Raw genomic sequence first — 13,601 nt, forward strand, 5'->3', positions numbered from 1 at the left:
AGAAAAGTGTGGAGTGCATTGCTTTATTAAAAATGTGTTAAAATTCGATTTTGACCCGGTTTGATCCAAAATAAAAAGCCCGGATAAAACACCCGTTTTTTAGCAGCTATGAAACTGCCATTCGGCAGTTATAAAACACCCGGTTTTTGGTTATTTGTTTGGTACGTTTTAATCAAATTCATACACAAAAAAAACACAGATTCATTGTTCAAATATTCTGAGTTTTATCCGATTGAAGATTTCGATAGTACCATCGAAATACTTTGATCTGAAAGTGATTACACGACTCTCAGAAATCCGAATTCGAAACTCTCATATACAACATTTATTTATATTGTATTATATTTATATATAAATATATATAATATAATATTTATAGATATTGGAGTATTTTTTATATGAGGTGATTTCTCACACACCACTTTTTATCCATATACATCTAATTACCTATTTTATCCTTAATTATATATATAATAATATAAGTTAAATTTTCTAAGGGCATAATTGTAAGTTTATAAGGCAAAAGTGTACATGAATTAAAAAATGGTTGTGAGAATCACCCCTTTTATATCTACCTAATAAATAGTAGCGACTTTTCTTATCTTTTATTCTTATTTTATATTTATATTTATATTTAATATTTAATATTTAATTTAATATTTATATTTATTTTATATGTTACTACTCATTTAACGAATCGGCCCAGCTCGCTTGAAACCGGATCCAACCCGACCACTACTTCCCTGAAGCACCAACTTCAGCGATCACCCGAATCGCAGATGGCTGACGGAACCGATTCTGTACCATCCGGTAAAGGTGGAATGACGGTTGATGATTGCGAAACTATGATTCAAAGAAGCCTTAGAAGTAATTACGAATATCTTCTATGATTTAACTTCTTAGGGTTTAGGGTTTATATATTTCATATTTTCATTTTAATTATTAAGTTGATTTCGTGTTCGATGTAAACTATTCAGCTCCAACAGTGAAGTTTTTACGTGAGCATTTGGAGAAAAGTGGATGTAGTATCGCATCTAATTTCATCAAGGCCGTTAATTGCAATCAACGGATGAGCGGTGGTTATGTTCGTGGTGAAGGGGTAATTATCCCCTAATTACATTTTATTAAATTAATTATGTTAATATTCATGAAATATATTGTAATTTGATCACGCTTGATTGATTTTGTATCCTACTTATTTAACAACTAATCATGTAATTATCAATTTTCTGATATGAATACCAAAGTAACTTAGATACTGGACAACATAGCTGCAATGTGTGCTCAGTGTTTGCTTGTTCGTTTATAAATGATGGTTCAAACTTTACTTGTTCATTGTAATTTTTTTTTTTTTTTTTTTTTTTTTTTTTTTTTTTGTATTTTGTTCTTTCTATATATATTGGTTTAGTGGAGCATTTTTGTTGATCTTGTATAGGTTGATTGTAACTTTATTCTTCTTACATTGAAATGGTATAGATTGTGGTATGTAGTAATCACTTGACGATTCAAGATGAGGTAACTCAAGTGGTTATTCATGAACTTATTCATGCGTTTGATGACTGTCGAGCTGCAAATTTGGATTGGACTAATTGCGCTCATCATGCTTGTAGTGAGGTCAGAATATTTATACACCTTCTTATGCTCTTTATTCGTTTGTGTATTGGAAATCTTGATTCTTAAACGATTTTTTTTTTTTATATATATCTTAAACAGATCCGCGCTGGCCATCTCAGTGGTGACTGCCACTATAAAAGGGAACTATTGAGAGGTTATCTTAAAATAAGAGGTCATGAACAAGTAAGTTTGTCATAAACTCTTATCGAACTGTATTTTTGATGTCTTTAATTAAATTGCATTGAGTTGTGTAAGTAACCTAACAATTGAAAAAGGCATGGGACTTCAAGTTATTACTACACCTAGATAATGAGTTAAGAGATAGATCCTAGTTCTTGCTTATACAATAACATAAATAGTATTTAGAACATGTTATGATGTAGTGGCTCATTTTTATTATTAATGAATTTCACCGGGTGAACGCTCTTTACCTAAAAAATAAAAATAACATAAATAGGATTTACAAGGTAAATAACATTGATTTGTAGCTCAACTGGTAGTGGTCTGCTTCTCTTAGCGAGATGTCAGGAGTTCGACTCCGCTGGGCTGCAACATTGCACTGAATGTTAATCCCTGACCTGAAGTATCCACCTAGGTCGCCTTTCGCTTAGTGTCGGGGCAACGGGGAGGGGGGTTTTACCGGCCATGCCCTCGGATTGGTCCGGGTTTCCTCCACGGCAGTAGTTGGGGGCGGGTTATAACTATGGGAGATGAACATGTGGGTGGTTTAGTCCCCCTGGGTGATCCCAAACTGATGTAAAAAAAAGCATGTCTATTGGAATTTTGGAAGTACGCTAACAGATGATGTAGCGTATACCGTTATGTGCTGTCTCATATCATATTTACTGATTACGTTAGTAAGCATTTAGGTTCTAAAATTTTAGGATTTGCCATCCATTTTAAAAATTAAGATCAATATTCAATATTTGTTTACAAGAGAGGAAGATACACAAACCCTTTCATAGTGAAATAGAATACTAAAAAATTGAAAACATACGAGTTACTTGTAAATATGCTATCCGTTGATCACTGCTACATGATTTACATTTTTAATCTTTGCATATGGAGAATAATTATATAAATTAAGTGTGCATGCTTTTTTCACATATTTATTTTGTTGATTGTTATAGTCTCGCGTACCTGCTAGTTGCATGAATTGCCATTAAAATTGTTTTGGATTGTTTAGAGGTAACAAGAAGGGTCTGTTGGGTAATGGTTTAATACAGGTTGTCTTGCAAACATTTTGTGTCCATTTCTTATCATTAGTTTATGTGTTAAGTATGATCTACAGACAATATAAATTAAAATAAACTTAGGAAGCTCTAAGCGTTAAAATACATCTTGGTCGACTGACACCCTTGACCCATTTTTCTTTAAGCTAAATCTGTGGCATGACCTATTTGACATGTTAGGAAATTAATCCATCCCAAGTTGACCCATTCACAAGTAATTGATTAAATTAGTGAACTCTATATGTCCCATTTATATATGTCTTGAATAAACATAGCTTTGGTATATGATTGAAGATCAGTACATTTGTTTCTCTTATATTATTTATGTAAATAACTTTCATTTCAGTTTTTTAAAATCTTTTTTATTTGACAAAGGAATGCGTAAAAAGAAGAGTAATGAAGTCATTGGCAAACAACCCTTACTGTTCAAAATCAGCTGCCAAGGATGCAATGGAAGCCGTCTGGGACACGTGCTATAATGATACCAAACCATTTGACAGAGCCCCTTAGCAAATCTATGCTTTTCACGGGCCCCAGTTTCCAGCTCAACATTTTTCTCGTATTTATTCAACTTATGTAGTTTCAAGACAACGAGTAGTAATCACCGGACGTGGTTCAACATTGCGGTGCTATTCAAGTGCATTTTACCATTTCTCTTAATGTTCTGTATTTCATTAATAATTCTCATAGTGGTTTCTTATTGAACCTAAAATATCATATCTACTAGTCTTTGATACCAGTTCAGAGTTCTGTTCAGGTGTTGACCCATACAACCATCTTTTTGCATGACTGGTAGTTTAAGAGGGAATGTCAGATAGCTGGAAATGTAGAGCGCTTGAGGTGGGCCAGGTATCATATGTCTATATCTGCGGGTAGATGTGGCCATTTCAACCCATATGTACATTAATGGGTTGATTTGGTTGTGTAATATATCTAACATGTCAGACGGCGAATAGGCCAAGTGGGTCAAAGATGTTGAATGTCATTCGAGTTTATCTAAATGCATGCGTGTAATGCTATATAGGCGTACTTTCATAAAGTTAAAAGTAAAAAATGATCTCGCCTCTCACCTTCTTTTATTTTCAAATAACCCTAGATCTGGTTTGCTTGTTGCGCCGACGTGAGCCTCTTTCGATTCTCCATTCTTCCTTTGTCTTTGTTGTTTTGTATTACATCTCCAGGTTATTAAAGTAAGCATTCGACTCTCTCTTTGCTTTTTTTTTTTCTCTCGTCTCTTAACCACTTTCTCCACCTTTGCTCATGCTGCTTTCGTCTCCTTTGAACTTGTCAGACTTTTCGATCAAAGGTATATGGTTGACGTTCTCTTCACATCTGGTGGTTGGCTTCGTTTATTTTTCTTTGTGTTTTACGGGGTTTGTTGTGGTTTCATTGGGCTGAGCAACCTCGCAAGAATTTGTTCTTCATCGCCGGAGTTTGGTTTTTCTCCGGTACCGCATTTTTCTTTAGCCGGGCAACGAGTATCCTGTTGATACTCCGGTTATTAGCTGTCAGAGATGCTGGGATTTTTGGTACTGTCTCCGAATTTGTGGTAGCGTTGTGGTTGGGGGTGGTTGATGGTGTTTGTTTGCTCAGAGTCGCTCGTAATCTTTGCCATGACCTGCCTTGCTCCTTTAAACGACGTTCTATTGGTTTAGGTTCAAGGCGTGGGTGTGCTTGGGTAGTGGTTGTTGGCGCTCCGGTGGTTGACCGGCTGTTATGTTTTCGTTTGTTTTGTTGCGGTGGTGACCGGTGTTCTCCCGATCACCGTATTTGTTTGTTTGGTTGTTCATGTCTTAATGTAGCTGATATTTTTGAGTCATTTTGTTATAGCCATAACTTGCTTTTTTTTCTAGTTTAACGAGTTTTCACCCTGTTGGTGAAGTCGTTAGTATAAGTAGTTTAGTTTGGTTACGGCTCGCTTTGGATTTCATTATATTGATTGTACTTGTTGATCTCCGAATTCGTTATTAATGTTATTTTTTTTCTAAATAAATGATTTAAAAGTAGACCTAAATCTCTCGTTGGTTTAAATTTCTCTCTCCTTATGTTGTACCTTAAATGAATATGACGTGTCAATGATAATGTCGTGAGGTCTAGACTAGAGTTTAGCCTGTGCAAGTAAGCATATCCAAGGTTGCAAAATTCGCTACTCGAAAGTTAATCGGTCGGGACTTTGGAAGGAGTAATAGGAAATTCGAAGATTAATCGGAGATTAATGAGATTGTACTTTATATACATTTAAATATTAAACTTCAAAGTTCTAGTTTAAATTCATGTTAAAATGTTGATCAATTTTGACTTTGGCCGAATTTGATTACCAAATTCGATTATGACCCATTAATCGACGTTGAACGATTCGACTATGACCCATTAATTAAACAGATTTTGTAAAATCGGAACGCACGGCTCTTAAAAATGAGTAATCGGGATTTTACAACGTATATCTACATCTATTATCCATATCTAAGATTTTTCAGTGCATAGTAACCTTGCATTGTATTGGATTTTAAAAAATATACATTATAAATAATGTAGGAAATTGCCCCCATGCAGGATCGAACTACAGACCTCCAGTTTACAAGACTGGCGCTCTACCACTGAGCTATAGGGGCTTAGTTGCTGTTCTTCGAGGTTTACAGTCTTTCTTAAACATTCGTTCGTCAGTTAGAGAATACGAAAAGTGTCTTTTAATTTCTATCAGAATTTTCTTTAAATCAGACAGTATAATGAACTAACCCTTACTTGATTGATGAAATGTAAAGAGATAGTGGAAACAATATAGCTCAGGTGTTAGAATATTAAATAGATAGATTGTAATTTATGTAAAATGAATGAATAACATGATGCGTATAAAGTTGTCCAAAGATATATTTAAATCGCGTTTGATATAAATGTCTATGGGCATAATATATTTAGCCATCAATACCGTCTGATAACATGGCCTTTGGCTTAGTGATAGGTGGGTTCAAATCTTTCTTGAGACAGGAATACGTGATGTGTGATTGTATATGTTGTGTGGATTAGGAAGTGTTAGGATTTTTTCCTTTAAAAATAGACCATCGACGAAACATTGAGACAAATATTCTGAGCCACGAGCACGTGGTAGGGGTAGTCACGAGTCGTTGCTATGCGTATGGGTCCTTTTGCTATAAGCGAAGTATAAATGTCTTAATTAAGACACATGAGTCACTTCAAATTCTGACTTTACCATCAAAGATTGTCTTTCTGTCTTTGTAAAGAAATGGATAAACACAATAGAATACATAACAATCAACTGCACCTTTCCTAGCGTGGTCCCTTGTCTCCATGAACCAATAGACTTTTCATAAAACATTGAGTTTCCGTCCACGGTCAACCATAACCTAAACACCTCGATCAACAAAAACCTAATTGGCTCTTGTAAAAGGCAATTTATTTAGTGTAAATTTAACTTGTTTTACATACACACAGGGCCGGTTCTGACATTTTTAGTACCCTGAGCGAGTCGGAAAAAAAGGCTCTTAGTAGGTCGATTCGAGACTCAAGAACAATAATAGTACTAATTTATACACAAATCACAATATCAACGTATGAGACTAAATAAAAGATAAAAATCTAGTAAGCTTTGATGTCAAGCCTAGAGAATGATAATAATTAATAAAATGTAGCAAAAACATCTACAGGAACAATTTTTACATATTTGTTAATAAATACACTGTTGAGGCTTGAGTTTACTATTACAAACGTCACATCATTAAATTGAAAATTGTCTCTCCAGTTTCTTTTATTATCTTTCAATCCTTTCTCATTTTTCATTTTACACCCCTCTATTATTTACGATTTACCTTCTCCTACTTTCTCATGTCCTCTTTTAGTTATCGCCTAATTTTAACTTGAAACCCTCAGTTATCTTCTTAACGTATTAAGCCTCCATATTTTCATATTTTTCAACAACTTTCTACAAAAGCAGCAGCGACCACTAGGGATGGCAATGACCTCCCGATCCAATGGATATCCACCCGATCCACCCGCTTCGTGATAGATATGGATGAACCTAAATGGATTTGGATACGGTATGCATACGGACATGGATGAACTTAAATGATATGGATGAAAAGTTTCATTCATTGATATATCCATTAACACCCGAAATACATATACTAATACATAAATATAGATATATTAATATTAAAAATGCATTACCGTTCGATTTACATATTTGTTTTCAACCTTATAACTATGATATATTACAATAAAACACATATATCTAACAAATTAAACATACAACTTACATCTTTAAAGTTTCACAATCTATTTTTAATAGTAAATTTAATAAATTCTATTCTATCTTCGACAAAGATTAAATATTCTTGGATAGATTTTAATTATGCCATGTTATATTTATTTTTGTTATATTAAGTTTTCAATTTTCATCACATTTTAGGAAATCGCATATTAGGAAATGTTATACTTCTTTTTTAAAAATCTAATGGAAATCCATTAACCCGCTTAATTCAACTAAATATGAATATTGATGGATGAACTGATATTAAATGAATATGAATATGAATGAACAAAAACTAAATGAAAATAAATATGGATATAGATCACGAGATCTAATATAATTCAATATTTAATATAATGACATAAGTTTTTTTCGCTGAAAATACATTTTCTTAATTTATCACTAAACAAACAAGATATTTAACAAACTTTTCAAGCACTATAACATTATCCTGGAAATTGATATAATTAATCAAATTTGAAACTTTCGAATACTTAATTAATTGATTAATCTTTGCCAACGAAGCATTGCTTCAACGGCATCTCCTTCACCTTGTGTGTTGAGGCTGGTGGTTAGGTCATGGGTTTGAGCGTCGCTGATATAAATAATACACTTATGTAAGCTTGCCGTTAAAAAAAGAAAAAAAATAATTGATTAGTCTTTTAAATTATATCATTATATAAATTATCGTTATATAATTATTTAAATAATAACATATATAATATTTTATAAGAGTTTATTAATATCCTATTCAAATAACTAACAGATATAAATAATATTTGTATAATATATAATACGGTTAAATTATAAAACTTTAATAGATTTGTGGATCGAATTTTATCCGCGATGGATTTTTGCATATTAACGATTCGCTTGTGATCCGTCTACGAGTACATTTTTTACCCATTCCGATACCACGATTAAGATTTCATAAATTTATCCAACCATCACGGATTGAGGATTTTTCGGAGCCCATTGCCATCAATATAGTATCAAGGACGAGAGATTCTATAATTTGACGTATCCGTCAAGTAAAGTCAAATTTCTTTACCAAACCATATTTCGTTTTAGACTTGTATTTTTTTGTTTTTCGATTTTCGTCAGCAACATCATCTTCATCGCTGTGTTAGGGCTACACAAATACTAAAAATTAAGAATGTCTTACGATTACCTTTTCAAGTACATAATCATCGGCGATACAGGTCTCTCTCTCTCTCTCTCTCTCTCTCTCTCTATTTTATCCATATGATCAATCATTTAGTTAATCATCTAAACCCTAACCATCAGTTACTTTCATATGAAGTTCCAAAAAATATTTATACAATAAACCTAACTGATTTGTGTCATTAGGTGTGGGTAAATCGTGTTTGCTGTTGCAATTCACTGATAAAAGGTTTCAGCCCGTTCATGATTTGACTATCGGAGTTGAATTTGGTGCTCGTATGATCACCGTTGATGGCAGGCCTGTTAAGCTTCAGATTTGGGATACTGTACGTATTTTATCTATTTGATTGGTAACTATTGCTAGCAGTGGCGGAACTAGGATTTTGCAAAAAAAAAAAAAAAAATTTAAAACCGTAACAATTTTTTTGGCCAAATTTGGAGGTTTTGAGGCAAAAAAATTGAGGTTTTTAGGCAAATTATGGAGGTTTTTGGGCAAAATTGGAAGGTTTTGGGGAAAAAAATTCACTGGGGGCAAAGTCGAAAAACTTAAAATTACACACGAAAATTGCAAATCCACTGGGGGCGGGCCCCCCACCCTGCCCCAAAATAGTTTCGCCTCTGATTGCTAGTAATTTTTTTGCTTATATTTTTTAGAGTTATATGTTTTGGTGTAAGTTTTCGATGATTTGGATCAAAACTCAAAGGGGTCCCTAAAGTGGCTAATTTTAAATATCTTAATGGATCATCATACTATAAAATCATAAATTCTAAAAACATATTGGATTATATTTAGTGGAAGTACACAATTTTAAATGCTACTTTGTGAAAAAAATATTTCGGATTAGTAGTTTTAAAAGACACCACAGGTTATAAGCTAGCCTTGCCACTCTTTATAGATGTTATGCAGAATGATTCTGGTGACTGTTGTTAGTTTTGTTGATTCAAAGGAATTTTATCAGTGTCTATCTCTGTTAATTGGCTCTAGTTTACGGATTAGAATATAGTAAAACGCGTGTGACTGAGGTTTTTTTGTTATGTACCAAAGTTTGTCATTTTCTTGATTCATTCCTTTTGTTCTTGGATTGTGGTGATTTCTTGAGAAATGTGTTGAGTGTATATTATGCAGTTGGATAGTAATGTTCGTGTTAGTTGCTGTTCCGAGTTAATATTCCTGTTGACAGTGAAGATTTATGATAGAATTACTTGTGGTGTTATCAGTTATATGACCAGATTTCGATTGAATAGTAGTGTGAAGAAATATTTATGAAATCTGTGTGTAACGTTTAGCTATGTGGTTACATATATTTTAGGTGACTAAACAACTAAGAAGAATAAAGGAATAACAATGGTTTGATGTGGTTTGTAGTTGAGAGGAATTAGAAGGAAGATTAGTAAGATGATAGTTAAAAATGAATTAATGTAAAACAATGGGTGAATGGGGAATAAGTTGCAAACGACGGGTAATAGTAAATTGCAAAGATGTGATGAATCCAAGGAGATTTTAACTTCACTTTCATGCTGATAAAGAATTTGGTGGATCCAATCAACTCTATAAAATTGTATGAAGTCAACTAAAAGTTTTTGTATTTTTGGATGATTAATCTTTTGGGGAATGAACAATGGTGATGAATTCTGTATTATGATTGAGAAATGGAAAATGATAGAGACAAAGATGATAATTCGTTTGCTGATGTTTTGATGGGTGATGCTGTGTGATTAGTAAGATAACAGTTTAAAAACTGACATGCTAAGGGTTTCAATAAGTTTTGTGTAAATAAGGAGTGGCAGATATCAGTTACTTTAAGTTTATATGTGGTAGAGGCTCAGAAAGTCAAAATGACTTCGAAAGAGAAAGGACAAAAAGTCCATCACGACGGAAGTCGATAAATGTTGGGTGTGTTTGGTAGAGGAGCTTATGGGAGCTTATGAGAGCTTATAGGAGCTTGAGCTTATGATTTTAATAAGCTCCAAGTAATAAGCTTTGTTTGGGAGACATAAAAAGTAGAGCTTATGAAAAAACATAAGCTCTAGAAAAATAAGCTACTTCTAGGGTGTGTTTGGCGCGTAGCTTATTGGAGCTTATGGAAGCTTATGAGAGCTTGAGCTTATGATTTTCATAAGCTTTAAGTCATAAGCTTCGTTTGGTAGACAAAAAAAGTAGAGCTTATGAAAATCATAAGCTCTGAAAAAATAAGCTACTTGTAGTAGCTTATGAAAAAAAGTAGAGCTTATGAACTGAAAAAGAAGCTCTAGCTAGTTTACCAAACATTTATAAAAATAATAAGCTCCAGCTACCAGCTTCAAAAATAAGCTCCAGCTCCAGCTCCAGCTCCAGCTCATAAGCTCCAGCTATAAGCTCCAGCTAGTTTACCAAACACTTATATAAAATAATAAGCTCCAGCTACGAACTTTAATAATAAGCTCCAGCTCCAGCTCTAGTCCATAAGCTCCAGCTATAAGCTCAAGCTCCAGCTAGTTTCATCTAAACACACCCGTTATATATGTAAAGAACTAAGGATCTACTTTAGCTTCACACAATATATTTGGTCAAGTGCTCTAAGTTGTATGTAAAGTTTCTTTATAATAGAGAGTCTGAACTACTCTGAAGAGATGTTAAATAAAGTGTTCACCTTGGTAGTTCATTGAAAACTAAATTCTCTAGACAGCAAAAAAGTTAATAATGTCGAGCTGCACTAGGGATAAAAAAAAAAGTGCTGAAGAAATATAGAATCTGGGATGATTTAAGTTGTAGTAAAACTTGAAGTCAGATCTTAAAGAAGTTTTGCTTGGAGTATATAATACTAAGAAAGGTCCAAAACTTAACCACGTATAAGTGGTAACTGTACCCTATCAATGTTCACTGAATTCTAAAGTTGGATGGTGAATTAAGTTGTTATTTGGTAATTGTAATTCATACATCACTATTATATGATTTGTTGTTTATCTTGACTTTTAAATTGAAAGATGACATTCTGCATGTGGTGTAATAACCTCGTATCTACTTCCACAATGTGTAATTGTAGCATCGTTTATGTGTGCTGTTATTTATCTTGACAAATTAGATACTGATCGGGAACCTTATATTTTGATTCAGGCTGGACAAGAATCATTTAGGTCAATCACCAGATCATATTACAGAGGAGCAGCTGGGGCACTTCTAGTTTATGACATTACCAGGTACATATAATTATCTAAATACGTGATTATATTTCTATTTATGTTTTGTGCATGGAAATCTTCTCTCACAAACAAGGTTGTAAAAGTCCCGAGTCGGGGACGAGTCGGTTGGTGGGACGAGGTGGGCGTTGACTAAAGTTTACTTTTGGTAGTAAATAAATAACTTAAACATATATATTACACGTAAATATATCAAACATAAAACATAAATATTTCAAAACATAGATAAATGCACAAAATCTTATTTTAAAAATTATAATTTTATTACCTAACTTTGACCGACTCAGACCCGAATCGGCCCGACTTTGACCCTACTTTTTAGCATTGAACGACTTTTAAGGCGTTTTTTGACGAGTCAGGATGGGCTAGTCCCCAAACGACGCGTGCTCACAAGGATTCTTAACATATGCAAGTCCTTCTTATAACCTATAAACTTTTTCTTATTGTTTAAATACTCGAGAATTTGTTTACTAGTGTATTATTCTATGAAGGTATTGTGATCTTTAACAAGTTATATGTGGTTTGACTTTTATAGGAGAGAAACATTTAATCATCTAGCTGGTTGGCTTGAAGATGCACGCCAGCATGCAAACCCGAACATGACGATCATGCTTGTCGGAAATAAAAGCGATCTTTCTCACCGAAGGGCTGTTAGCAAAGAGGAAGGACAGCAATTTGCAAAGGAAAATAACCTCTTGTTCGTTGAGGCATCTGCTAGAATTTCACAACTTGTCGAGGAGGTAGCTTTTCATAATGCAAACTATCTTCTAAATCATTTTCTAATTCAATATTTATATCTTTGTATAATAGTAGTCCCGTGTTTGTTGTAATGATTATGACCTGTTACTGTTTATCATAATCTGACCCGACCTGTTTCAGTCCGTACTAATAAATGACGTGGCCTGCTTCATCCCATGCTAATGTATGACCTTTTGAACCCAAATATCTTTCGACATGTTTTAATAACTGGCTACCGGCTCCGGCTTGACTGGTCCGACTGTTCTGCATTTTAAAACCAGCCAAAAACCGGCTTTCAGCTAGCCACTTTTGCTCCGAAACCCTGTTCGCAAGTTGGAAATGGTTTTTATAACAATGACCCAAAGACACCCAACCTGCCTATCTTGCTGCCACCTGTACAAACTCATCTAGCTCCAATTTTTTGTGTGGATCCCATCTTCTACATACTAGGAGTGACATAAACGTGACCTAGAAAATAGTGATGTTCCGTAGCAAACATCAGATAGAATTTGGAAGTATATTTAAAGATTTAAATAAATTTGATTACAGGCTTTTTTGAGGACTGCTGAAAAGATACTTGAGAAGATCCAGGGAGGTGTGTTTGACGTGTCCAATGAGGTATAACTTTGTTTCATTCTTTTTTTGTTTAATTTTTGAATCTCCGAATTATGTTGCATTAAGACTCTCTGTCTGACTATTTGTTATTATTTATTTTTTTGTTGAAATTGTTAGTCATCGGGTATCAAGGTTGGATATGGGCGTCCTCAAGGCACAGGAGCTAGAGATGGAACAGTTGCACAAACTGGTGGATGTTGTAGTTAATCTCAATTGCATATTATCGACTGATTTCTGAATGAATGTTGGAGAATGTAATATGCAAGTAACTTGTTTTTGGTGTCCTTAACTATGGATGGTCTTCATGCTATGTGACATGAAACTGTGAATATAAGATTTCCCAGCCTGCCAAAGTAATAATAGTGCTGCTTGGGAATATATGCAAAAGGTTAAAAGTACCTTTATATTTTGGTTTATTTTTTATGTTTTGCAGCATGAAAAAAATGAAAACTAACGTTTGTTTTCAATACTCAAATAGAAGAATGCATTCGTTTTGTAGAGCTATTTACTCGACCACAGACATTTATGGACGCCTCTAAAGGAGAATTATTCTTTGGGTTAAGGCTATCAAATAGTTTTATACTTTTATTTTTGTTTTAATGTAGGTATATACTCAGAAAAATATCAGTGTACGTCACATACTTTCAAAAAGTTATCTAATGTATGCTATTGGTGACCGGTTACCTGCGTGTGCAGTCCCTGGGACTAACAGACGTTAACAAGAAGCATTCATAGATCGAAAAACAATAAACTTTTATAACCAATAGGTGTACAAACCGGACAAAAAGATCGGATCC

At 33.8% G+C, this 13,601-nt stretch overlaps 2 protein-coding genes and 1 non-coding gene across 5 annotated transcripts; 2 read left to right on the forward strand and 1 right to left on the reverse strand.

The window, feature by feature from the left end:
• The first annotated feature begins 700 nt into the window (after positions 1-700).
• LOC139892008 (mitochondrial inner membrane protease ATP23-like) lies at positions 701-4,554 on the forward strand. 3 transcript variants are annotated; one of them, XR_011773953.1, is made up of 7 exons: positions 701-867; positions 978-1,099; positions 1,477-1,614; positions 1,714-1,797; positions 3,222-3,695; positions 3,943-4,036; positions 4,138-4,550. XR_011773953.1 is itself a non-coding variant. In XM_071875037.1 (5 exons), exons 1-5 carry the CDS (start codon positions 780-782, stop codon positions 3,354-3,356), a joined length of 567 nt encoding a protein of 188 aa, XP_071731138.1. In that variant the 5' UTR covers positions 701-779; the 3' UTR covers positions 3,357-3,862. The 3 variants fall into 3 exon arrangements, 1 of the variants encoding a protein (XP_071731138.1); XR_011773952.1 differs by having other exon boundaries at positions 3,943-4,554; XM_071875037.1 differs by lacking the exons at positions 3,943-4,036; positions 4,138-4,550 and having other exon boundaries at positions 3,222-3,862.
• Positions 4,555-5,386: 832 nt separating this feature from the next.
• TRNAT-UGU (transfer RNA threonine (anticodon UGU)) lies at positions 5,387-5,458 on the reverse strand. The gene has a single exon. It is a non-coding gene; the product is annotated as a tRNA-Thr (tRNA).
• A 2,555-nt stretch (positions 5,459-8,013) lies between these two features.
• On the forward strand, positions 8,014-13,220 carry LOC139892010 (ras-related protein RABB1b-like). The gene is made up of 6 exons (XM_071875038.1): positions 8,014-8,312; positions 8,461-8,600; positions 11,369-11,451; positions 11,987-12,191; positions 12,739-12,807; positions 12,922-13,220. The coding sequence occupies exons 1-6, from the start codon at positions 8,267-8,269 to the stop codon at positions 13,009-13,011; spliced, it is 633 nt and encodes a 210-aa protein (XP_071731139.1). The 5' UTR covers positions 8,014-8,266; the 3' UTR covers positions 13,012-13,220.
• The last annotated feature ends 381 nt before the right edge of the window (positions 13,221-13,601 follow it).

This window comes from Rutidosis leptorrhynchoides, chromosome 2, assembly GCF_046630445.1.
Source record: "Rutidosis leptorrhynchoides isolate AG116_Rl617_1_P2 chromosome 2, CSIRO_AGI_Rlap_v1, whole genome shotgun sequence".
NCBI lineage: Eukaryota > Viridiplantae > Streptophyta > Magnoliopsida > Asterales > Asteraceae > Rutidosis > Rutidosis leptorrhynchoides.

Coding starts and splice junctions, on each gene's coding strand:
- LOC139892008 (XM_071875037.1), top strand. CDS start 780: ATGGCTGACGGAACCGATTCTGTACCATCCGGTAAAGGTGGAATGACG. Junction 868..977: donor GATTCAAAGAAGCCTTAGAA/GTAATTACGAAT, acceptor TAAACTATTCAG/CTCCAACAGTGAAGTTTTTA. Junction 1,798..3,221: donor AAATAAGAGGTCATGAACAA/GTAAGTTTGTCA, acceptor TATTTGACAAAG/GAATGCGTAAAAAGAAGAGT.
- LOC139892010 (XM_071875038.1), top strand. CDS start 8,267: ATGTCTTACGATTACCTTTTCAAGTACATAATCATCGGCGATACAG. Junction 8,601..11,368: donor AGCTTCAGATTTGGGATACT/GTACGTATTTTA, acceptor ATTTTGATTCAG/GCTGGACAAGAATCATTTAG. Junction 12,808..12,921: donor TGTTTGACGTGTCCAATGAG/GTATAACTTTGT, acceptor TGAAATTGTTAG/TCATCGGGTATCAAGGTTGG.